Consider the following 26546-nt stretch of genomic DNA (forward strand, 5'->3'; position numbering starts at 1 on the left):
ACTGCTAGAAACAGTTAGAGCAAGGATTTAAATCCAGATATTTTGAATAATATTCTGTTAAGCTCAATACCATATAATACCATCTTTAGTTGAATAATATACATTTAATGAAAGATTTTGTGGGAACCTCAGATTTATTTTATTGCTTTATTTTTATTTTCTGATTTCCTAAGGATTACATACCTTGGGTAAAAAATTTCTGGAAGTGAAATAATATAAATAGGGAGAGAATAAAGGGAATCACAAACCCTCTCACTCGGAAACAGTTCTTGTTATTTGGACTTCTTTCATTTCAGTTTTTTCTCTTCTTTACTGAGACCATATCACCTTTTGCTGTCTACTCCTATAAGAGCACTCATAGTGCACACATATACACACATACACGTGTGCAACCTTAATGTATAATAAGCTAAAACTATTTGTAACTGACTTTAAGGCAAATACCTTTTGATATTTACATAAATATACATATCATGGAATGTTTTTCTTTGCCAAGTAATACTGACAGTGTATATTTGCATATATTATCTGGATATTTTTAATTATTACTGTTTTCTAGGCAAGATTTCAAGCAGGAAGATTAAAGTAAAAGAAGTTAAAAGAAAGCATATTTTTAAAAATTCTTGAAATCTCTTGCCAAAATGTTTTCAAAATTTTAATATGATTTCTTGATCCATTACCACTATGATAGTTCCTGTCTTATTCTTACTAGCATCACATTTTATTGTCCTTTTTAGTGTTCACTCTCTCACACGCTAGTAAAGTCATGCTCAAAATTCTCCAAGCCAGGCTTCAGCAGTACATGAACCATGAACCATGAACCATGAACTTCCTGATGTTCAAGCTGGTTTTAGAAAAGGCAGAGGAACCAGAGATCAAATTGCCAACATCTGCTGGGGAGCTCCAAAATCACTGCAGATGGTGACTGCAGCCATGAAATTAAAAGACGCTTACTCCTTGGAAGGAAAGTTATGACCAACCTAGATAGCATATTCAAAAGCAGAGACATTACTTTGCCAACAAAGATTCATCTAGTCAAGGCTATGGTTTTTCCTGTGGTTATGTATGGATGTGAGAGTTGGACTGTGAAGAAGGCTGAGCGGCCAAAGAATTGATGCTTTTGAACTGTGGTGTTAGAGAAGACTCTTGAGAGTCCCTTGGACTGCAAGGAGATCCAACCAGTCCATTCTGAAGGAGATCATCCCTGGGATTTCTTTGGAAGGAATGATGCTAAAGCTGAAACTCCAGTCCTTTGGCCACCTCATGCGAAGAGTTGACTCCTTGGAAAAGACTCTGATGCTGGGAGGGATTAGGGGCAGGAGGAGAAGGGGACGACAGAGGATGAGATGACTGGATGGCATCACTGACTCGATGGACGTGAGTCTGAGTGAACTCCAGGAGTTGGTGATGGACAGGGAGGCCTGGTGTGCTGCAATTCATGGGGTCGCAAAGAGTTGGACACGACTGAGTGACTGAACTGAACTGAATTTGATAAGTAAACCATGTGTGTTTTTTACTTTCTTCATTTAGTTCAAATTCTAAAAGTATATGTGTAATTTGTGTCTTTTATCAGTTTTTTTTAATGGTACTTTTTCTAATTTTAATTTTTTGTGAATTTTGTCCTATATATATATATATATATATGTATGTATATATAGTGCTTTATAGAGCAAGTGTAATCATCTGTTATACTTATTACAAATATGTTGTCATAATTTTTCTGAGCATAAAAGCAATATATATCTGTATCACAATTTAGAATACGTATATATAAGAAAAAAATGGAAAAGACTAAAAAAATCAATATCATTATTTAGAATTTACCATTATCAACATTTTTCTTATACTGCTGGAAATTTGGGTATTGAGTCCTAGAAAGCTAATGGGAATATACTAGAAACAAATCTAACGGAGATTCCATGTATTTCAGCACTTTTGCTGTCTATCTATCTACCTATAATCTATCACCCGTATCTATCATCTATCTATTTCTCTAGTATTAATCAATTATCTAGGTAATCTTAAGAGTTTTTGAACTATTACTGCCTGTCCTCCTTTCTCAGCAGGTGAGATTCTGTCTTAATAAGTGTAACATAAGGGAAAGCCAGAACTCCGAGGGAATGATTCATCAGAGGGTTCCAGCCCTCTGTATTCCCTAATTCTAACACTACCATGCTTCATCGGCACTGACATACCTGCTGCATGACAGTGAGAGTCTTCTCAGGGCCTCACAGCTGGTGCAGAAGAAATTCTTTGCAGAGGATATGCTAAACACTGAGGTTTTCTAGCCAGTATAACCAAGCAACTGTTCAGAGAAAAACTTCTGGCCTTTCATATGGTTTTATTCAGGAAGGGTCTGTGACCACATTAATTCAATATATATTTAAAGTTTGGGACATTAGTGGATAATCATTTCCAAGATATTATGCAAAAATGCATAATTTTAAAAGCCTAAAAGTATTGATCTTAAAGAGGAAATTTTGAAGAGAACAATTAGACAAGCATAATCATCAATCTTCAAAAGGAACTATTAAGATGATACAGAATTCCCAATTTTTGGCTATAGATTTGGAAACCAATTTCTTAAGAGAGCCGTGTAAGCCTTGAGGAGACAGTTGTCCTCATTTTGCTAAATTCAACCTTTTCCTACAATGCAGAAAAATGACAAAGTGGAAGATTCTTGAATGTGAGTTAACATACACTTCTTTTTCTTTCCCAACAGAAAGGTAATCATACTTTATATAACTTTCAGCAACTCTTTTAAAATTTAATATGCACCCTCTTCCATGTTATTATATATTTGATAAAATCATTTTAATGACTGATACCCCTTTTTCTGTTAAATAATTTCTTTAATGATTTACCTGTTTGTAGATTTTTTTGTGTGTTTTCTCTCTCTGCTGCTATAGTGAACACAGTAACTGCTAAGCACATTTATGCCAAATCTGAATATTTCCATAATTATTTCTTTCGTATGAATCAAGATACAAAAAATGATGACATCAGAAATTATATTTATTGTCAACTTGTCCTCCAGAAAATAACAAGTTAGGTTTCTATCAGCCATATTTTAGGAAAACCTGCTCTTTTTCATTATGCCCAAAGAAGACCTATACAATATATTTTTTTTCATCATTTCCCGGTGGGATTGGTGTCATTGCTTGGGTTCCCTAAAAACAGACTCCAAGATTTTTGTGCAAAAGATTTACTAGAAACAACACAAGTGAAGGGTAAGGTTAGCAAGATAAGATAGAGGGAGAAATTGGAGTACAATACTTCAACAAGGGTTGTACTGACCTTTTAAGAGAATTTGAGAGCTGGGGTGTCCCTTCAAAATTGTCCAGTCTTGAGGCAAAGCAACTGGGACTCAATAGCCCATAACAACCTGCAGCCTGACCTGGGAGGGGCATGACCTTAAATGAGGAGTTTCCCTTCAGCTGAGGGCTGCTCTTCTGGAGAAGAACTTGGTTGTGAGCTGTGTGCTGACATGTCCAGAAGTTGAGGACTGAGTGTGGTTCAACTGAGTGATGTTGCTGGAGCTGCTACTGCACACCATGCCTTGTGCCACTCAGATCTACTAGTTTTGTATAATGACTAGTCTTCCAGGCTTATGGTTGCTGTCTTTTCCAGGAAAATTGGCAAGAGTAAAGTTAGTGAAATGAGCTATAGTCCCTGCACTGAAGCTGGTCTTGAGGTTGAAATTGATGCTTAACATCCTTCTCATTGCAGGCCTAGATTTTCCTCACCCTCCTTCTTTTACCAAGTATCATAGGTAGAGAACTCTGGAAAACAGACTCTGAGATGTGCATATAGGACATTTATTGAATAGAGTTCTTGGGGACAACACATGTGAGAGATGAGGGAAGCAGAATTGTGTAAGTGGATGAATGAATTGAGATGCAATTGCAAGAGACTCGGGCAATTTTCTGGAAATGTCAGAGCTAGAGTAGTTTTTCAGATTGGCCCCAGCTTTGGAGAAGGCAGCAGGACTTTGTACTCTAACACTGGGCTAGTCATTAGGTGAAGGCTGCTAGAGCAGGGCATGTGACCTTGGGCAGGAAGTCTCTCTTCATTTAATGACCCTTCTGGAAAGGGACACAGCTGAAATCTGTCTGTTGCCAATACCCCTACGAGCTGAAGTAATGAGAATTTCAGTCCCAAAATGGAATCTGGGCAACACACTATGGTATCCATTATAGTAATTTAAAATGTCATCTCATTATTATCATAATTTATTAATATATTATTTTCTGTGTATTAATGTACATTTTTAAAAATTGTTTGTGTATTTCTTTCTTCCACTTTTCTGTCAATATATCATTGATTTGGTTTTTTTGGTCACATTTGTTGTAAATATTTTGTTTTTCAGTATATTCATGTTTAAATTTTATGTAGCACAAAATATTTATGTTTTGTTTTGGCATTTGTTTCTTCCATTTGAGTTTTAAGAGTCTTCTATCTAGCTTATAAATAAATATAGATAATTTTATCTAGTGATTTTGTAGTTTTATTTTGTTAGATTTGAATGTTTAATCCATCTGGAATTTACTCTGGTGTATGATGTAAAGCAAGGACTTAAATTATATGTGTTTTCCAGATAGTTCAGTATTATCCCAGCATCATTTTTGAATGATCTTTCTATTCTTTAATGATTTTAGGCTATCTTTGTGAAATATTAAGTACATTAAGTTCTTTTATGTACCAAGTTTTGTCCATCAGATATGATTTTGAATCAATTAACTTTTTTATACTAGTATCAGAAACATATTGCCTAAATTATTATAGTTTTTTAGTATGGCTTACTACTTAGTTGAACCAACCTATCATATGGAACAAGTTATTGACACAAGAGTAGATGATTATGATTATCTTAAATGCTGAAATGTCTACTTTTTTCAGCTTCTATGAACATATCTGTATTTCTTCACTTCTGATCTTTGGTCTATGCATTTTGCCATTTGACAAATATTGAATACATTAAGAAAATGTCACACTCTTGTCTTCTATTTTTTCCCTCTGCTTTTCCTTTACAGTCAATTTTTGAACAATCATTTAGCTGCATGTTTCATTTCAAATTCCTTGTATTTTCTGTTTTCTGTTACACATGATACAACTTAAATATTTATCACATGTTGGATGAATAAGATCATCATTTCCTTTCTGTGTCAACTCCTTGGCTCTCACATCTAGAACACTTTACAATGTGGTAAGCAGATATTTTGGGACTTCCCTGGTGGCTCAGACAGTCGAGAATCTGCCTGCAATGCAGGAGACAAGGGTTTGATCCTTGGGTCGGGAAGATCCCCTGGAGAAAGGAATTGCAACCCACTCCAGTATCCTTGCCTGGAGAATTCCATGGACAGAGGAGACTGGCAGGCTACAGTCTATGGGATTGCAAAGAGTCAAACATGACTGAGTGACTAATGCTTTCATTTTACTTTTAGGCAGATGATTTTTAACAGTGTTATGTTGAAATACACTGAAATAACACTAGATGTGTGCTATACTTCTCTTTTATTTTTCTAAAGGGATGCCATTCATGAAACTTTGAATATTAAAGCTGCATTTACTTTCAGGGAAATTCTAGAGACTAAATTTGAGGGCCTCCAAACTTAACTGAAAATTTTGGAACTCACAGGATGGAAAAGCTATGTAGTCATTGTTTTTATTCATTTATTTTTATTCATTCCACATGTAATGAGTGAAGGACTGCCTACATAATAGGCAAGGGTGAGTGCAAAACTGAAAAGTGGGATGCCTTGTTCAAAAAGTATTAGGAATTTCAAGATGATGATGGCTAAGCATTCAGCCAAGTATGGGGCCCTTTTGAAGCCACACAGGCTTTTAACACTCAACAGAGCTAGATATGACTGAACATAACCCATACGTTGTTCTAAGCAGTGGCTTTAGTGTTGGGAAGAAACTGACATGGTGGTTACTATCCTCAGGAACTCACAGATGCAATGAAGTTGAAAGCAGAAGAATGTTAATAAATTTCCTTGAGTAGTTCTCTAGTATCTTCTTTAATTCATAATCAGTTTTAGAAAACTGATGACTTTACACTCCTTCCCAGTCCCGTAGTTTTTCAACTGCCAGGTCCTTGGATATAATTTTGCAGGATTTGTTAAATGACCACTGTGTGCAAGACACCCTACTATGACCTAGGTGAAGATAAAATAAAATTAGAAACTTATTTTTATCATAAAAAAAATCATTTCCAGTAAGGCAGTATAAAAGCCCTTTATAGAGCATTTTTTCATATTTCCAGTGGACATGTATGTACGATGAATTGTAGCAGCAGCTGGAAATTTTCTTCTCATTACTCTGACTCCCTGAAAGGATATTGTCCTCCAAATGCGAGAAACTCTGTCACTAAGGAAGAAATACATCTTATTAGAATGAGAATGTTGTAGAAAATGATTGTATGGTTTCTCATGAGTTTGGGACTAATATATATGTGATGGTTTTCTTTGCGGGAGGGGGATCATATCAAAATATTTTAGCCAAAGAACCTCAGGAGTAGGTAGGAAATAGATAGAAATAGATTTCCTTTAGCAATTGATTCCTCAGCGTGCTAGTTGTGCCCAGACAAGCACAGGATATTTTGACATCTGTTTTACTTTGTTTCTTGCCTCTTCCAGCATTCAAGCTGTCAGCTCTTGCTCTGTTAACAATGGGGGCTATGAGCGGTGGTGTATTCAGATCGCTGATGAACACTACCGGCCCTGGAGCCTTTCACACCACCAGCTAAATGAGATGGCAGATACTATGAGAGGAAGTCACAGTGAACACATATTACCTGCTGCAAAGGAACAACGTGTTGAGAGCAGTAAAACTTTTTCCAGCCTTCTGTACCATTTTGCAAGATTGTGTGTTTGAAACAATCGTTTTTCCCCCTACAATCTACTTCACACGTTGCTTTCCATAAACAGCTGTTGCCTTTTTTTGTCTCTGAAACCCTTTGTGTCCTTAGGTTCACATTCACTCATGTTTAAGGCGGGGCAGCCAGAGATAGCAATATGATTCACAGTAAGGAAATGTGACAGAATTCAAGAATTTAAAGTGATATTAAGTATCCCACTGAGTTTAGAAGAATCACAAACAAAGATATCTAGAAAAAGTGGAGATGCACAAACTAAGCAAGATGGGTGAGGGCTTTTGTTCTCCACTGCATATTTTGTTACTTATACATAGAGAAGAAATGGTCTGCAGATTCAATAGAAAAAGCTATATGTATCCATGGTAATGTTTTTGATAAAAAACACATCTCGCTTTTATTAATATATTTATTTAATTAAAATTCCCTGAAGAGACTCTGCATGCTAGCATCAATTCTTTCAGTTCAGGAGGCAGTGAGGGTCAAGGGGAAGCTTTAGCCCTCCTCCCCAAATTTTTATCTATTTTCCAATTGTACCCAAAAATGATAAATATTTTTAATATGAGCAATATATGTTTTCTCAGTCCTAAGGAAAATGCAAATAAACCATCCTTTCAACTTTTCATATTTTTATTAACCTCTAGCATAACATCTAAATATAAATGGCATGTTTCCTTAAATGCAGCTTTAAGACTGCATTCTCTTCCAAAAGTGAGAAGTGAAAGTTACTCAGTCCTGTCCAACTCTTTGCAACTCCATGGACTATACAGTCCATGGAATTCTCTAGGCCAGAATACTGGAATGGGTAGCCTTTCTCTTCTCCAGGGAATCTTCCCAACCCAGGGATCAAATCCAGGTCTCCTACATTGCAGGCAGATTCTTTACCAGCTGAACCACCAGGGAAGCCCTTCTCTTCCAAACTGGGTGTTTTTTCTGACCTTCTGTTGAAATTCTGGAATCACTGCCTATTCCCTAAATGGTTCTAGCTTTTTTTTTTTTCCTTCAAATTAAGTGCATTTTTTTGTTTGTTTGTTTGTTTCTTAACATCTCAATGTTTTCTCCCCTTCTGGTCTCCTAGATCAGGTTCTTGCCAGAACTGATCTCTTTGGTGTGGAAGGATATGGGTTACCACCTAAACCCAATAAGTCAAAGACAGACTTCTTTTTAACTTGGTAGGAGTTGGACTGGTTTTGCAACAAGACTATTATTAGAGTCTATTACTATTATTCCCTATAACAAAAAATAAGAGTTCCCTAGATAATGCCAAAGGCAGAATTTGTCCTGGGTTTTCTCCCAGGATCTGTTTGAACCATGTTTTCTTTCTTTCTCCCACTTGCTCACCATCCTGGGCTTCCACTCCAGTTCTTTTAGCAACATTAGTATGACTATATTGAACTTGTTTCCTTCTGATATTCTCTTTGGATTTCTGTGTGACAACACACTTAACTTTCTCTTGACTCTTAGCTGAAATGTTTAGGTAGGTTCTGGTGATACCTTTTCATAACTTTATGTCTCTTAAAAGGCTGATGGATTTGACACTTCATAGAAGTGACCTTTGAACTGTAGATAACTCTTAAAGAAAATTTCACTTTACAGAATTAAAATATTTGTGCTCAGCTGCTTGAACATTTTTTCGTTTTGTGTATTTAGTTCCGTACAGTCTTATCACATGTATGAATTTGTGGGTGGCCTTCCCAGGTGGTTCAGTGCAAAGAATCTGCCTGTCAAGCAGGAGACCTGGGTTTAATCCCTGGGTTGAGAAAATTCCCTGGAGAAGGAAATGGCAACCAAATCCAGTATTCTTGCCATAGACAGAGGAGCCTGTCTGGCTAAAGTCCATGGGGTTGCAAAAAGAGTTGGACGTGACTGAGTGACTGACTAAACAACAGTAAGTTTCCTAGTCAACATATCTCCAACCTGAAAACCAAGCTCTCCTTAGTAACCTAACTGGATTTAGTGCTGTATCACTGCTTCTCTGTCACAGGCATCTTACTATCAAAGACATGAGCTCCCTTCAGTCTATATACTCTAGGGATTCTTTAGAAATCTTTCTCAGACCACTTTAAATTATAGAAAAGAATGACAGATTTTAATGAACCCTAGATTTTATTTTCTTAAGACTAGAGGGCAATTGGGATCAAGTTTAGAATACTACAAGGTGGGTAGGGTGAGGCAAAGATACCCATTATACATTGAAAGAAATGATACCCTACCAATTACATATATATATATGTATATATGTGTGTGTGTGTATTTATATATACATTTAATTATTTGTATGTATATATACAAATGTATATGTATGTATATATGTGTGTGTATTATATATATACGCTGGACTGGAAGAAACATAAGCTGGAATCAAGATTGCGGGGAGAAATATCAATAACCTCAGATGTGCAGATGACACCACCTTTATGGCAGAAAGTGAAGAGGAACTAAAAAGCCTCTTGATGAAAGTGAAAGTGGAGAGTGAAAAAGTTGGCTTAAAGCTCAACATTCAGAAAACGAAGATCATGGCATCCGGTCCCATCACTTCATGGGAAATAGATGGGGAAACAGTGGAAACAGTGTCAGACTTTATTTTGGGGGGCTCCAAAATCACTGCAGATGGTGACTGCAGCCATGAAATTAAAAGACGCTTACTCCTTGGAAGGAAAGTTATGACCAACCTAGATAGCATATTCAAAAGCAGAGACATTACTTTGCCAACAAAGGTTCGTCCAGTGTTCTTTCCTGGAGAATCCCAGGGATGGGGGGAGCCTGGTGGGCTGCAGTCCATGGGGTCGCAAAGAGTCGGACATGACTGACACTACTTAGCATAGCATATATACATTTAATTATTTACTTGGCTATGCCAGTTCTTAGTTGTAGGACGTGAGATCTTTTTTTTTTTTTTCCTTCTAATTTTATTTTATTTTTAAACTTTACATAATTGTATTAGTTTTGCCAAACATCAAAATGAATCCGCCACAGGTACACACGCGTTCCCCACCCCGAACCCTCCTCCCTCCTCCCTCCCCACACCAGCCCCCTGGGCCGTCCCAGCGCACCAGCCCCAAGCATCCAGCATCGTGCATCGAACCTGGACTGGCAACTCGCTTCCTACATGATATTTTACATGTTTCATTGTCATTCTCCCAAATCTTCCCACCCTCTCCCTCTCCCACAGAGTCCATAAGACTGTTCTATACATCAGTGTCTCTTTTGCTGTCTCGTACACCGGGTTATTGTTACCATCTTTCTAAATTCCATATATATGCGTTAGTATACTGTATTTATGTTTTTCCTTCTGGCTTACTTCACTCTGTATAATAGGCTCCAGTTTCATCCACTTCATTAGAACTGATTCAAATGTATTCTTTTTAATGGCTGAGTAATACTCCATTGTGTATATGTACCACAGCTTTCTTATCCATTCATCTGCTGATGGACATCTAGGTTGCTTCCATGTCCTGGCTATTATAAACAGTGCTGCAATGAACATTGGGGTACACGTGTCTCTTTCCCTTCTGGTTTCCTCAGTGTGTATGCCCAGCAGTGGGGTCGCTGGATCATAAGGCAGATCTTTGATCTTCATTGTGGCACATGGGACCTTTATTTGCGGCCTGTGAACTCTTAGGTGCAGTATGTGAGATCTAGTTCCCTGACTAGGGATGAAACCCCGGCCCCCTGCATTGGGAGCACAGAGTCCTAGCCACTGGACCACCAGAGAAGTTCCCTATCCTATTTTAACACCATTTACAAAAAAAGTGATCTTTGTAGTTGAAATTATGCATGTTTTATTTCAGCAACTGTGCACATTTTAAGTTGTGAATGATTCTGCTGAGTCATTCAGTGTAATCAAAGGAAAGCGACAGAGGCCATTTTGCTGGGCACCAACAGAGATAGGTCTGAATTTACAAGTGCCAAGTTCATGTTCTTATGCTGGATAATGTTCAGCATCTATAAAGTCAACAGTTTGCCAGCAATGAATAAGTAACAACTGGTGACTTTGGATAGAAGTGGGAAGAAGAAAACGAACATATTAAGGTTTCTTGTTTTTAAAATTATGTGGGTGAACTAAAGCTTGATATATGTGTAGACAAACTTCCCAGGCCAGTTGTTTTGTTATACTTGGGATAAAATCAGGATGGAGAGTCATTTTCTTATGGCACAGTTAGTAGGAAATTCCAATAGTCCTCCGAAAATGCTGCCTTCCCACAGCTGACATTAGCAATCACTGTGAATAATTAAGTTCTTTGTTGACAGAAGCAGATTCTCTGCCTACAGTCATCTAATCCTAATCCAGCAAAAGATGGGAAGGCTCTTCTTTATTTGTTCAACAAACATTTATGGATCTCTTCTTTTTTTGTTGTTTGGCAGTGAGCATGAGAGTGATATTTCCGTCCCTAGGAAGGTGATTATTAATTTGACTGAAAAGCTAGTTCAGCAGTAAACTGAAACCAGCACCTCTTTTCCTTGAACTCATGGAATACCCAATAATAGGGGACAGGGAAGTGAGGCCTTTTCCCAAGCACTGACTTAGACTGTCTCAGCATAGTTTAATTACTTTATTTCAATTTAATGTTTGGGACTTTGCTGTCACACACATTTTTTTTTTTCTGCAAAAAACTATTGGGATTATTTAAACATCCTTCTGTTTCCAGTTACGAAGTCATGTGGTTGGAATTTCATGGATTTAATCACATTATACCATTTTTAATAAAAGCTCAAAATCATGTAATTATGCCAAAGGAGTTTATTTTAGAAAATGTTAAAGCCTATGGGATGATTCACAGTTCAGCTAAATTTTCGTAAAGAACCCACAAATAATCATGTCAGTCAGAAGGACATTTGCAGTGCTCATGGACACAGGACTGTGATTTTGCTGATAACACATCATTGTCCAAGGCAATAAAGAGAAGGCAACAAGAATGTGATATTATGTGTGCGTGCATGCTAAGTCACTTCATTCCCATCTGACTCTTTGAGACCCTATGGTCTTTAGCCCACCAAACTCCTCTGTCCATGCATTCTTCAGGCAAGAATACTGGAGTGGATTGCATGCCCTCCTCCAGGGGATCTTCCTGACCCAGTGATCAAAACCACATCTCCTACGGCTCTTGCAGGTGGATTCTTTACTGCTGAGCCACTGGGGAGATATTATGTATATATACATATTTATATATGTGTGTGTATATATATATAATATATATATGTGCATGTGTGTGTATATATTTTGTGTATATATATATATATATAATGAAATCTTAGAGACCAGCAACTAGCAGTGATTTTACCAAACAATTTGGCATCATAAAAGGAGTACCAAAAAAAAAAAAAAAATCAAAGTTAAAGAAGGTACATTAGGGAAACCAACACTGAAGGTGTAGAAACACCATTTGGAATGATCAAAGGCCCTTCCAGTTTTGTCTCTTACCATGGGGGTGGATAGGCTCAGACACTGAAATAACACCTAAAACTGAGCTGAAAATAAAAATAACCCCAAAGAAAACATCAAGAGGTTAATGAATTTAATCAGGGCCTTACATATGTAACTCAAGGTAAGACCAGTCTATTTCCAGATCATTAGAAACAATTATTTTCTCCTTCAGTATAGTGATCTTGAGGTTGAAACTGCACATTTTTGGTTTTCAGCAGACATCGACTTTTTGGTCCTACTGTCATCAACCTCAAATTCTATTACTTTATATTGAATACACGAAGTCCCCTTCACACCTTTCCTCTCCCTGTGGTCTTTTTGGTGTCATTAACATCTCTTGCCTCAGGATCTATTGACATACTGAAAGCAGCAACTTCTCCTGAAGTCCTCTTAACTTTGTAATGGATCAATATATGCCATGCAATTTATTTTATTTTTATTGCTTTACACTTTCTATTATAAAAACAATACATGTTCATTGAAGGAAATCTGGAAAAAATGGGTAATAAAATAACACAAAAGAAAAATAGTAGAAACCATCCATACCACCATACAAAAGTAACAGTTTTTATGTATTGGTATATATTTTTTCAAGCATTTTATTTGCATAAATAAATGACATAAGATTGTACAGTGTCTTCCATTATATATTTTGCCTTATTAAAATATGTAATGCACTATTTTATGTAATGTATTTAATTACAAACATTTAAAGTTTAATTTTTACATATAATATTTAATGATTGCATTATAATAATAGCTTATACTTAGAACTACCTTTGAGTCAGACACCACTGCAAAGAACATTTATATGGATTGTCTCATTTAACTTTATAGCAACTGTATACAGTAGGCACTTTACAAAAAACAAAATGGAGCACAATAGAGGTTGGGTATTTGGCCCAAGATTTCATAGCATTAAAGTGGCAGAAACAGCATTTGAACCCAGGAACTGGCACTCTGGAACCCAAGATTTTTCCAGCTGACTATTATGCATAGCCTACCCTTGTTTTTATAACTGCACTCCAAGAATCCTGATGTGGAATAAATAGATTTGTACTTTTTATTTTAAAGAAAATAACCAAAAAATATTCTTACAGATAAATCTTTGCTCCCAAAATGATAATTTCCTTAAGATAAATTCCACTGATTAAAATTGTTAGAGTTCAGATGTTATTTGCACACTCACGGCATCAAATTTTCATGCAAACTTAAATCTTAAGGCAGCTCAGCCTGATACACATAGACTGAAAACTGGAAGCAATAAAGCACTAAATTCAAATCCTTTTTTCTTTTCTAGCAAAACACATCACCACCGTGTATCTTGTTGGGAAACAAGCCTAATAATTCTGTTCTGATCTTAGAGTTATAAAATATGTTGAAATCTAAAAGATAATTCATATGAATTCAAATCTGGCAAAATCTTTAAGACACAAGTACCGTGCATATATTATAGGCTTTCAGTACGGGTTTGATGATTGACTATTCCAGATCTGGAAAGTGTCCTGTGCTTCTTGTTTTTGTGATATTTGCTCTAAAGAAATGTTTGCCTAAATCCTTTGAATTACAGATCATCTAGAAGCTGAATAAATGATTATTGGAGCATTGAGTTTAAATGGCCTTAGTTGACCTATTGTACGTTTTGCAAATACATCAAGGAATTATATCTACCATTGCTTTAATAGAATTTCCAACTGTGCCTGTTTGCAATATTAGTATGTCTGGAAATGCTTTTATACATGGAAATTATTGATGGCAGATATTAAGTTACAGCAGCACTTTGGAAACAATTTGAGCTTTTTGTATTTTAACATTTTCCAAGCCAAAAATTAAACGAAAAGGATGGCATCTGTATATATATTTGAACATTTGACTTTCCTTGAAAAATGTGTATCCCATTTGTAAACCAGTATCCCCAAATCCTTCCTGCATCATTAAGAGGGAAATTCTTGTGAAATAATGTCTACATTTAGGAAAAGCAAGTTGATGAAGATCTATTTTCATTGTCTTCTCACTTTTAAAATGATCCAATGTAATTGAATTCTCTTCAAATCACTCATATACATCTCATACCTCAACCACCCACCCAACAAGTGCCCCCACTTAAAAAATTGCTCCCAACTCTGGGGTTAAGTTCTTCCTAGCCAGCACTCCAACTGTGTCCTTGGGGTGGGTGCTACACACATATTCGATTTCAAATAACTGATCCCGAATTTCCACAGTTGTCTTTGCTCTCAACTTCCTGCCTTCCTATATTTATACACCATCGTTGTGGATTAGGTTCTCAAACCTATTTTTTCTCTTCGATAACATCTGGAAAGAATCAGTATGACCCAGTGGTTTAAAAGACTGTGGGGATCAGCTAGATCTGGCTGAAAATCCCAGCTCTGTCATTCACTGTGAAGATGAGCTGTTAATTTAAACTCATTAGTATTTCCTCATCTGTGATCTGGGCATAATAATCATATATATGTCATAAGGTTATGAATAAAGGTTAAATAAGTAGTGTGTGTAAGGCTTATTAAGTTTCCTGGCTCACAGAAGTTATTGCTAGAACCCTAATGCAAAGAGGAGTACATTTTCAGCTGCAGGGTGACATAACAGTTTCTTGATAGAGTCAAGACTAGAATTCAGTTTTTGATGACTCCAAGTCTTGCTCTCAAACCTCATGTACTCTATCCAGTGCAGTCTTCCCGGGTCTCACTTTTCCAGCTCCCAGTCCTTGCTTACTGAATTTTAAGAATCAATTTCTGTAGATTCTCAAAATTTTCTTTAATGCCATTTCTCCCATCTCCCAGGAACAAAAGTTCTATTGCCCCTGTGGCTGTCCTCTGTATTTATCATTATTATCCACCTTTAATTCTGTCATCTCATCACTTATCTTCTGGGTACACCACCCTTTATGACCTTGTCTTTGTAATCATCTCATCTCTATAGCTATCACAAGATACTCCGGACCTCTTCTCCTCCAGTATAGTGTAGGAGTTAAGAAACAAGTTTCTAAATCCAGCTTCCTGAATTTGAAGCCCTCCTTACCCTTCAAATCCCACTTCTGTAACTTTTTAGCTTTGAGACCTTGAATACAATTTCTGCCTCAGTTTCTTTTTCTAGAAAATAGATATTTAAACTGTACTTACTTCTTTGAGTTCTTATGAAGATTAAAGGAATGAATGCACATAAAGTACTTATGATAGATCCTGGAATATATTAAGCATATATTATCTTAATTTTAACAATTATTAATCCACAATTATAATCATTATTATTATTTGTTGAAGATTTCCAAATGTTGCATAGTTCAGAGTTATTATCCCTTCAGGTCATCTCCTTGTTCCCTGATACCATTCAAGAAAGACTTTTCCTTATCTGACTTTCAAGTTATTGTACTTACATTCATGATGTACTGAATGAACATGAGTGAAGTGCCTGAAACAGTACTTAGTACAAGTGAAGCACTCATAACTTTCTTTTGACTGTCACCCTTCAGCAGCTGACCCAGCTTACACTTGACTTCCTTTTTGAAAGTCTCTTTCCTTAGATTTTGAGACCCTGTTCTTACCTGGTTTGATTCTTTTGCTAATAATTGGTCTTCTCTTTCTACATCCTTCCCCATTTGTACATACTTGTTCATCTCCCCACATAGTAGAAGTTCTTATTTATCTTTCTCTCGTAAGATCTTTTACTTAGTAGGAATTTGGTAAATCATTCCTGATTTTATTATTTGCCTTGATTCTTTTAACTCCCTACATAAAGTTTTTTTTTTTTTTTCCTCTACTCCAGTCAGTTGTAGCTATTCACAAGCCTGAACACACTCTGGATTTCACATCACTCACAGTTGTTTTACTTCAAATATATCAAATTCCAAACTCTCTTTCTGATGGTAGCTTATTATTCCTTTGTCCATTTCACTTCCTCTTCTTACTGTATTATCACTTACAATGCCTAACATTTGATCATTACTCCAGATACTGTATTAGTTGTTTTACATACCTTATTTCACTTCATATTTAGCAACAATATCATGAAATAGTGATTATTATGCTTGTTTTTACAGATACGGGGCTTAAAGCTCCTAGAAGTCAAATGACTGTCCCAAGGTCACAGTGCTAGTGGCCCTGGCAGAGTCAGGTCACAAATTCATGCCTCTTAGATCTTTTTCATATGCCATTTAGAAAGTTTAACTTGTTAAATGTCGACATGAATATTATAGACAATAATTATTATAGTAATTCTGTGGAAGAACAGAATTTTTAATAATATAATGAACTTTAAAAAGTGGTTGTTTTCTGCCCATTGGTTTTCTCATTGCATCAACCAGTGCTCCATAAAGTGATAGGCTCCAAAGTACCTCAGAGAGTGTGGCATTTGACTACCAGAGCTCTTGTCGGAGCAGGCTGCAATTGTGTTAGAAATTGGCTCTCCAGCTGGGCTGGACTGCAGTTAGGAAACACAATCGTCAATGGTGAGCTGCCACTGCTGGGATGTGAAGCAGACATGAATGTTAAGCAATAGTGTCCACAATTTGCAACCCAGGAACTGCCAAATTGACAGCTAGGCTAAACTATAGCAGCCTAGGACGATGTGACTCGTTTCTCTGGTCAGTCAATACAAAGTCTTATATTGCCCTTTGATGAATACAATATCCCTGTCCCATAAACCAGGATGCTGGCTATTATGAAGCTCAGTTAGAGTCTTAGCCAGCATTTCATGTCTGAGCGCCCTTGTAAGCCTCATAATGGCCTGAACTCTAGTTGGATGGGATTAGCCTTTCAAGTGAACATGCAGTTCATTAAGCATGTAGAAGCTCCAATGGCAGCCGCACTTCTCGCCATGAACTAAATAGATTTCTTGCATTTTATCTAGGACTAGATGAAAGGGATGTGTAATGCTGTGCTAGAAATAAATCTTGACTCTCTGAGGGACTTTAACAGATAGAGTGAGTGTAGGAATTGAATAATATTAGTAATGAACAAGACTTAAAAAGAAAATCTAAAGGTTTGGGGGGTTTTCTGTCTCTTTTCCAAGAGCATGGACCAAATGATTGTTTCATCTCATTTTTGCTTTGAGGATTTTTTTCTTTCAGGCTTGTGATAATAATGTGGTATTTCACCAGATAAAAAATCTGCTTATCTTCACCATTCTCTCACATGTTGCTATGCCATGCGTTTCCTTCCTGCAAGGGACATTTCCAACTTGCCATTATAGACCAGGAACTGGAGTTGGAACTGAAGAGTTCTTTGATACGAAAACCAAAGGTCCCTGCCATCAAGAATATCATGGTCTGGTAGCGGAGACAAATGCATGAAGAGTTCACAGCTGTGCAAAACATAGCATAGGAACCCCAGTAAACAGATGTAAACCAGACTAAAGGGCTAAAAAAAAAAAAAAAAAGAAAAGCTTTTAAGAGGAAATGATATCTAACTTCAGTTTGGAAAGAAGAGTAGGAATTACTCCAGAGAACAGTGTCAAGGTCACAGAAATCCTCCACATAGAATTACTTCACATATAATCACATATTTAAAACACCAACAAGTAGGGATGCTATTGGGATTATAGAGTGGAGATTTTGTGAATGTATATCCAATTAATTTTCATTAGGAATATACTTCTTGGACCAGAACATATTCCCTGGTACAATGCTAATATACCTGCATATATGAAAATGTGCATTGTTTAATCACGTGGGCACTTGGTTAAACACAGACATCTTAACCTTACAAATAGAATCATTGGTTTTTCAGGCACCTTTGAAACTCAAGAAATGAGAATCTAGAGAGAGGAAATCAAAAGATTCTGACTAGTGAATACCTTTAGCAAATGCTTTGCGGCTTATGGGGAGGTTACTAATTAACATGAAGGTTACTAACATGTGCTTTTGAGAATGTCATTTGGAGAAAGTGTTACCTGACAGTATTGAGAGGTCTTAAAAATAAGAACAAAAGTAGCCAGATATTTTCCATGGCATCTTTAATTCTTCTGTACTTAATTGTTGAAAAACTGGTGACTGAAAATTTGTGGAAGTGTAATAGAACATCTTTAAGAGAGAAAAATTTCCGGTATTGAGCTTGAAATCTTCCTCACTGATTATAATTAAGTAACATTTAGCTTCCTCAGTGTACATTTGTACATTTTCTGTAAGAATCTTTTCTTAAAAAGTTGGAGGTGTAATTTGACTCATGTATTGTGCAAGATAAGTATGAATTTAATTTTTACAAATAAGTCAGGAATTTCTCTGTGGCTGTTTATCCCATATAGTCTTTGGAAAGTAGAGGTATATGACAAAGATTCATTTGAAATCAATATTATAATCACAACCAATTTTTAAATCATATTTTAATATCATATTTGTTAAAAATCTAAATAAGGTTTTAATCTATACTGGAATACATAAAATAAGATAAATACTTTTTTTTTACTTAAACATTTTCCAAAATTGTGACTAATAATCAAACCTTTAAAATGATTTCCGGCCAGAATTTGAGCTGTTCAAGATAAATTGCAACATATTATTTTAAACTGCTCTTAAACTAACATATTTAGTGAAATCCATGCCAACTCATACATCCAAATTACCTTCTTATTTATGTTCTTCAAGTTACACAGAAAGTAAAAACGAAACAGCGATTTCTTTGGAATTTGAAATGCCTTAACTGTGCATAAGAATGCAAGATACTGAGAGATTTTAAGATTGCAAAGTCAGTGAAAGATTTTATCCTATGTGGCTTCAGGGCTACCATTTTGTAATGAAGTATTTTCTTAATAAAATACACATATTTTAACCAACTCAATAAAGAGAAAATGATTATTGAGGCAAGATTCAGGAGACCTGGAAATTTTACTATTGACCCTGCCACTTATCCATTTAAACTCTTCAGTGCCTTACTACTGAACTTAGTTAATTCCCAAATCTTTACTGTGGACTGCATGTGCAGCCACAGGCTTCATTATGGTAGCTGTGACAAACCTAGACAGTGTATTAAAAGCAGAGACATAACTTTGCCAACAAAGGTCTGTATAGTCAAAGCTTTGGTTTTCCAGTAGTCATGTATGAATGTGAGACTTGGATTATAAAGATGGCTGAGCACTGAAGAATTGATGCTTCTGAACTGTGGTTCTGGAGAAGACCCTTGAAAGTTCCTTGAACTGCAAGGAGATCATCAAACCAGTCAGTCCTAAAGGAAATCAACCCTGAATATTCACTGGAAGGACTGATGCGGAAGCTGAAACTCCAATACTTTGGTCACCTGATGTGAAGAGCCAACTCATTAGAAACGATCCTGATGCTGGGAAAGACTGAGGACAGGAGGAGAAGCAGGTGACAGAGGATGAAATGGTTGAATAGCATCACCTACTCATTGGACATGAGTTTGAGCAAACTCCAAGACATAGTGAAGGACAGGGAAGCCTGGCGCACTGCAGTCCATGGGGTCACAAAGAGTTGAACACTACTTAGGGACTGAATGATGACAATAACATGCAATGCCTTTTCTACCTCAGTGTCTTGAGACCTCTGCCCCAAATTCTCTTTTCCAGTCAAGGCTTTCCTCTTAAGCTATTGTCTTTCACAGCATCTTATTTATTTCCTTCACAGCACTCACAACAATCTGTGATGATTTTTCTTACCGATTTACTCATACACTGGCTACTTCATCCAACAGAATGAACAGTCCAGGAGGGCAAGAGCATGGTCCTATTCCCTTGAATGCATCTAGAGTCTGCCATCCTGTATCTATTGTGTCCTTCAATTTTTCAGCAACTGACAGACCTATACTTGAAACCAAATCTCTGATAACTGTATCCTCTTTCCAACAAACTACAGTTTATAAAATGTCTTCTATATAGATTCTAAATGTATGAGGATACCAAGGTATATAAGTCAGCTTCCTGCCTTCAAAGAATTGTGTATAATCTATTCAAAGATATAGAATGTGTCCTGTAATTGGGTAATTGCAGATGTTTTGCCTTTTTAATTTCACTGTCCATGTGTTCATTGATACTATATCTAAATGCAATTTATCATTGTATGTGTACCTTGTATCCGGCTACCTTGCTGAACTTACTTTTTAGTTCTGAGAGTTTGTAGATTCCTTAGGATTTTCAAACATGATTTTCAAATCATGTAATATGCAAATGGGAATAGTTTTATTTCTTTCCATCTGATCTATGATCCTTTTATTTCCTCTTCTTGCCTGATTGTGTGAGCTATGGTAGCACTATGTTGCATAGGGCAATGAGAGTAAGCATTTTTGTGTTGTTCCTAATCCCAGGGGGGAATAATTCAGTATCATTAAGCATAATATTAGTTATAGGTTTCTTATATATGCTTTTTATTAGGTGAGAAATTTCTCACTGCTCCCATTTTCTTTTTGTCATGAATATTGTATTCAGTTCAGTTCAGTTCAGTTGCTCAGTTGTGTCCAACTCTGAGACCCCATGAATTGCAGCACGCCAGGCCTCCCTGTCCATCACCAACTCCCAGAGTTCACTCAAACTCACGTCCATCGAGTTAGTGATGCTATCCAGCCATCTCATCCTCTGTCGTCCCCTTCTCCTCCTGCCCCCAATCCCTCCCAGCATCAGAGTCTTTTCCAATGAGTCAACTCTTCGCATGAGGTGGCCAAAGGACTGGAGTTTCAGCTTTAGCATCATTCCTTCCAAAGAAATCCCAGGGCTGATCTCCTTCAGAATGGACTGGTTGGATCTCCTTGCAGTCCAAGAGACTCTCACGAATATTGTATTGAATTATGTCAAATATTTTACATTAATTAATATGATCATGTGAATTTCTTTATTCTGTAAATATGAAGAATTACATTGATTTTGAATATTTCACCAGCTGTGTATGCTGCAATAAACCCTCCTTGGTCAAGCTGTATAATTTGTGTGTATGTACTACTGATTCTATTTGCTAAAATTTTGTGAAGGATTTTTTGCATCTGTATTGATGAGTGATATTGGTCTATAGTATTTTCTTTTCTTTTTCTTTTTTAGAAATAGAAAGTCTTTGCTGGGCTTTGGTATCAGAATACTAGCTTCATAAAATAGATAAGTTAAAAAGTATTTCTTCTATTTTCTAGGAGAAATTTTAGAATCGATGTTAATTCTTCCTTAAAAGTTTGGTAGGATTATTCAGTGAAATTATCTAGGCCGGAAAATTTCTCTTTGTGGAATGTTTTAATTATGAATTAATTTTTTTCAGATTTATAGAGCTATATGCATTCTCTGTTTCATGTGATTGAGTTGTGATTGTTTGCATTTCTTTTAAGGAATTAGCCCATTTCATCCAAGTCGCCAAATTCAGCAGAGTTGTTTGTAGTGTCTTACTATACTTTTGATGTCATCAGGGTTTATAGTAATATCCTGTTTCATTCCGAACAGTGGTAATTTGTATTTTTTACTTTCTTTGTCAGTCACCATTGCCAATTTTATTGATCTAAGAACCAACTCTTTGCTTCAATAGTATTATCTATTTTTTTGTTTTTAATTTTATTGCTTTCTGCCCTCATTTTTACTATTTCTTCATTTTACTTGATTTGGATTTATTTTGCTCTTCTTATTCTGAGTTCTTGAAGTGGAAGCTTAGATTATTGATTTGAGATCATTTCCAATGGATTTAGTACCACAAATCTCTCTCCCTCTTTCTCTCCCTCTCAGCACTGCTTTAACTGTGTCCTCAAATTTTTGGTATTGAATTTTTATTTTTATTCAACTTGATGATTTTTGTTTTCCACTGAGACTTTTTGTGGCCTATGGATCACATAGAAAGTGTGTTTTGTTTAGTGTTCTGGAGGCACTTGACAAGAATATATATCCTGCTGTTGTCGAATGTAGTGTTTTGTAAGTGTCAATTAGATCTTCTGGATTGATAATGGCTTTTCTTTTCCACATTTTGCAGTACTATTGTTTGGTGCATATGCGTGTCTATGCATGCATTCATAGTCATGTCTAACATTTTGGGACCCCATGGACTGTAGCCAACCAGGCCCCTCTGTCCATGGAGACTTCGAGGCAAGAATACTGGAATGGTTTGGCATTTCTTCCTCCAGGAGATCTTCCCAACTCAGGGATCAAACCTGTGTCTCTTGCATCTCCTGCATTGGCAAGAAGATTCTTTACCACTGTGCCAACTGGGAATCCCTACATTTAGGATTGTTATGTCTCCTTGGTCAATTGCCCTTTTTATTATTCTTTTTCTATTATTGTATGTCTCTGTCTCTGGTAATTTTCTTTGCGCTGAGATCTACTTTATCTGATATTAATGGTGCCATTCCTGCTTTCTTTTGATCACTGTTTGTATGATATGTATTTTTTTCCATCCTTTTACTTTTTACCAGCCTATATCATTATATTTAGAGTGAGTTTCATGTAGCCGGCATATAGTTAGGTCATGTTTTCTAAGTCATTCTTCAAAACTGGGCCTTTTAATTGGCATAGTAAGTCATTTACATGAATGTAGTCATGTAATGACACACTTGTTTGACATTTCTTTTTTTCTGTTTATTATTTCTGTTTTATTACATTTTTCTGAATCTTTTCATGTCTTCCTATACACTACTATAACATTTTTCTAAAATTCCATTTCCCTTTATTCATAACAATTTTTTGTTGTTGTTAATCAACTACAGTTTATTTTATTTTATTTTTTAATTTTATTGTATTTTTAAACATTACAATATTGTATTAGTTTTGCCAAATATTTGAATGTATATCTTTACCTAGCTTTTTCCTGATTGTCAGGTATTATATTGTGTATAACTGTTTACCGGTAGTATCATTTTTACCAGTTCAAGTGAAGTATGAAACCTTAACTACTTTCTCTCTACTCTTTTCCATTCCTATATAATTGCTTAACTATTCTCTCTATGTACATTTAGAACCATATTAGACAATGTTATGTTTTATTCAGTTATTAAGTATAATTTAAAAGATTCATGAGGGGAAGTAAAGTTTATTGTATTTATATATGTTTCTCTATATATTGTATATATAATGCATATATAATGTTTTGTATATACACAAAATTTTGTATATATATGTATATATTCATATTTTTCTTATTCTTGCTCTTTCTTATGCTGTTGTTCTTTCTTTTTTTCTTGGTGCTCCACCATTCCTTTCTTTAAAAATACTTTCCTTTCTATTTATAAAAAAATGACATAATTTCAGAATAGTCTGCTAGAGATAAATTCTCTTCGTTTTCCATCATGTGGAAATGTCTTGGTTTCTCCTTCATTCCTGCAGGGTAATTTTGCTGGGTATAGGATTCTGAGTTGTTTTCTTTTCATCAGTTGAAAAATGTGTTCCCAAAATATGTAAGAGGAGAGAATAATCCCAAACTCATTCCATGAGGCCAGTATTACCCTGATACCAAAATCAGAAGAGTATTTCACAAAAAAAGAAGACTACAGACCAAAATCTTGTATGTTTGTAGATCTTAAAAATCCTCAGCAAAATACTAGTAAACCAAATCCAACAACACATAAAAGAAACTATACACTATAATCAAATCGGATTTATCTCAGGAAATCAAGATGGGTTCAACATCTAAAAATTATGTATTTAAAAATATACCATATTAAAACCAACCTTATCATCTCAATAGATGCAGGTAAAAAAAAAGAACTTTACAAAATTTAGTTCCCTTTCATGATAAAAGAATTCACCAAACTAGAAATAGAAGAGAACTTCCTCAACCAATAAATGGAATCTATGAGAAATACACAGCTAATATTTACTTAATAATGAAATGCTGAAAGCTTCCCCCCTCTAATCAGGAATGAGGCAAAGATATCTGTTCATACCACTTCTATTCAACATTGTACTGGACATTCTAGCCAAAGCAAAAAGGCAAGAAAATAAAAGCCATCCAGGTTAGAAAAGAAGAAGTAAATTATCTTTCTTTGCAGATGACAGGATCTTGTAACAGAAAATTTTAAGAAATACACCTTAAAAAATAAAAGCTATTAGAATAATAAGGAAATTCAGCTAAGTTACATGATGAAAGATCAAAATGTAAAATATCAATTGGATTTCTATACAACTAAAAAATCTGGAAGTAAAATTAATGATTTTACTATGATTCATAGTAAATCGTAATGATTTTAATCATTATTAAAATCATTTTAATCATCATTATTTGATTTTTAATCAAATGATTTTTAATCATTTTTTTACTAGAAATGATTCTAGTTACCATAGCATTGAATACAATAAAATACATAGGAACATATTTAACAAAAGAAGTGCAAAAATTATGTAATGAAAACTATAAAACATTGTTAAAATAAGTTAGATTCTAAAATAAATGGAAAGACATCTCGGGTTCATGGATCAGATAACCTAATATTGTTCAAATGACAATACTCCCCCAAATTGATCTACAAATTTAATTCAATCTCTCCCTACATAAAAGCAAGAAGCAGAACAATGTGTATTGCATCTGTGATAGATAGATAGAAGATGTTTGTATCACTTATATTTTCATAAAGTCTGAAATGGTTTGCAAGAAACCAATGAAAGCATGTAAGCATTTATGTATGATAGTGGTTGCATGAAACTGGGTAAATGTGGAGACAAGGTAGCTTTATTCATTGTTTTTTTTTTGTATTCTGTGCATTATTTTAAAAAAGGAAAGGGGAGCATGCAAGAGAAGAAATTCCCACCCCAGCAGCTTATAATGTAGACAAGGCTGTTTCTCATACTTAGACCAGGATCACTTAACTCATGAATTCAACAAATAAGCTCTGTGTGGAGGTACTCTGGATGGGATATGTGGCTTTACATTACTTTGGACTTCCAAAGAATATGACTGAGACTAAGAAAAGAGCAAATCAGGGGAGGAGGTCAGAAGGAGGTCACTGACTAATTTCAGTAGGATGCGAACTTCTTTATTCCATCTCCATGGTAGCTGTAGCTAAGACTTCCATTTTACTCCAGTTGGCCTTTTCTTCACACCGTGGTTGCTTATTCCAAGGCAGAGGAAATAGAGAGGAGGTGAAAGGTTTATATGAGGATAACTGCTGTGCAAATGAGTAGAGTAAGTGGGGAGTGAAAGAGAAAAAAATGCAAAGGTGTATGGAGGATTTCCTGCTGGCTCTATTTAACTTTGGGTACAAAAGCACAGCAGATAGACTTTTAAAAAGAGTAAAATTAGCCAGTTCTTTGGCCTTGATTCATGTTTAGATTTGTTCAGATTTTGGAATTCAGATCAGAAAATGGGGAACCTTTTGTTAGATGAGTGTCATCTGAAAGTGGGAAAGACTTTCCAAAGGCCTTATCATCCTAACATGAGAAGCCCTCTGGTCCCAGTTCTCTTGTATCTTTATCTACACTTCTGCTCTGCACGTTTTTCTACAGTTATTGAATTAGAAACTCTCACTGCTTAATTGCTTTTAGAGATGGACCCCTGCACGGGTGGGAATGGATGTGCCCACATCTGTCAGAGTGAGAATGGCGTGGCCAGGTGTGCCTGTCACCCAGGGTACCAACTATCTGAAGACAAAAAGGGCTGTGCCGGTAAGAAGTTGAAGCTGATGGATTAATTGGGTAATTGTTTGCAATTTTGTGGTAATTCAGTTTTGAATAGTCAGAACAGCTAGGAGAAAGGTGTTTTCATTTATGCTTAAAAAGAAACATTTATATTCTTATTTGATCATTCTGAAAGGTATTTTTTATGATACTATTTAATACAAAAGCTCAGTGAAATTTTTAGTTACAAAAAATAATCTGTGTAGTTTCAGAATTAATTCTTTTTGTTTTCTGTTTTTCATTCTGAAATGAATTCCAAAATTAATATTTCAAAACCTTCCATAATTGCACAGGGAGTTTTTTATTATAGGCTACAGAAGGTGGGGCTAACCTTTGAAAATCAAGTATGTGCAAATGAGTGTTCTCAGAAGTTAGGAATAATTAAAACCAAAGAGAAAGAAACTCTAGAAATACAAGGTTACATATTTCCATTTCCTAGAAATAGCAAAACAGACATACTTCAATTCAAAGATGAAAGTGATAAATTACTTCATGACCAGAACTAATAAATGAAGTCATTCCTGTGGGACTGTCTTTGTTTTAAGAACTTCTGAGAAATCACAGAATCCTTCATTTTTATCACGACATTTCCATGAAATGAAAAACAGTTTATTGGGGTTAATTAAGAAAATACAAAATGTTTCCTGACTAATGTGACTGATAATGCTTTGAGAAATTGAAAAAGATTTAGACATAAAAATTAGTGTTAAGTTAGTT

At 35.6% G+C, this 26546-nt stretch overlaps 1 protein-coding gene across 1 annotated transcript in view; it reads left to right on the forward strand.

The window, feature by feature from the left end:
• Nucleotides 1-26546, forward strand: part of LOC147379488 (uncharacterized) — a 687768-nt gene that overhangs the window by 537954 nt on the left and 123268 nt on the right. The window contains exon 8 of the mRNA XM_086415322.1: nt 25698-25817. Coding sequence (XP_086271448.1) covers nt 25698-25817 — 120 coding nt within the window. The remainder of the gene's footprint in view (nt 1-25697; nt 25818-26546) is intronic.

Source organism: Bos grunniens, chromosome 1, assembly GCF_055505025.1.
Source record: "Bos grunniens cultivar Pamir isolate PY7600 chromosome 1, Bosgru_T2T1.0, whole genome shotgun sequence".
NCBI lineage: Eukaryota > Metazoa > Chordata > Mammalia > Artiodactyla > Bovidae > Bos > Bos grunniens.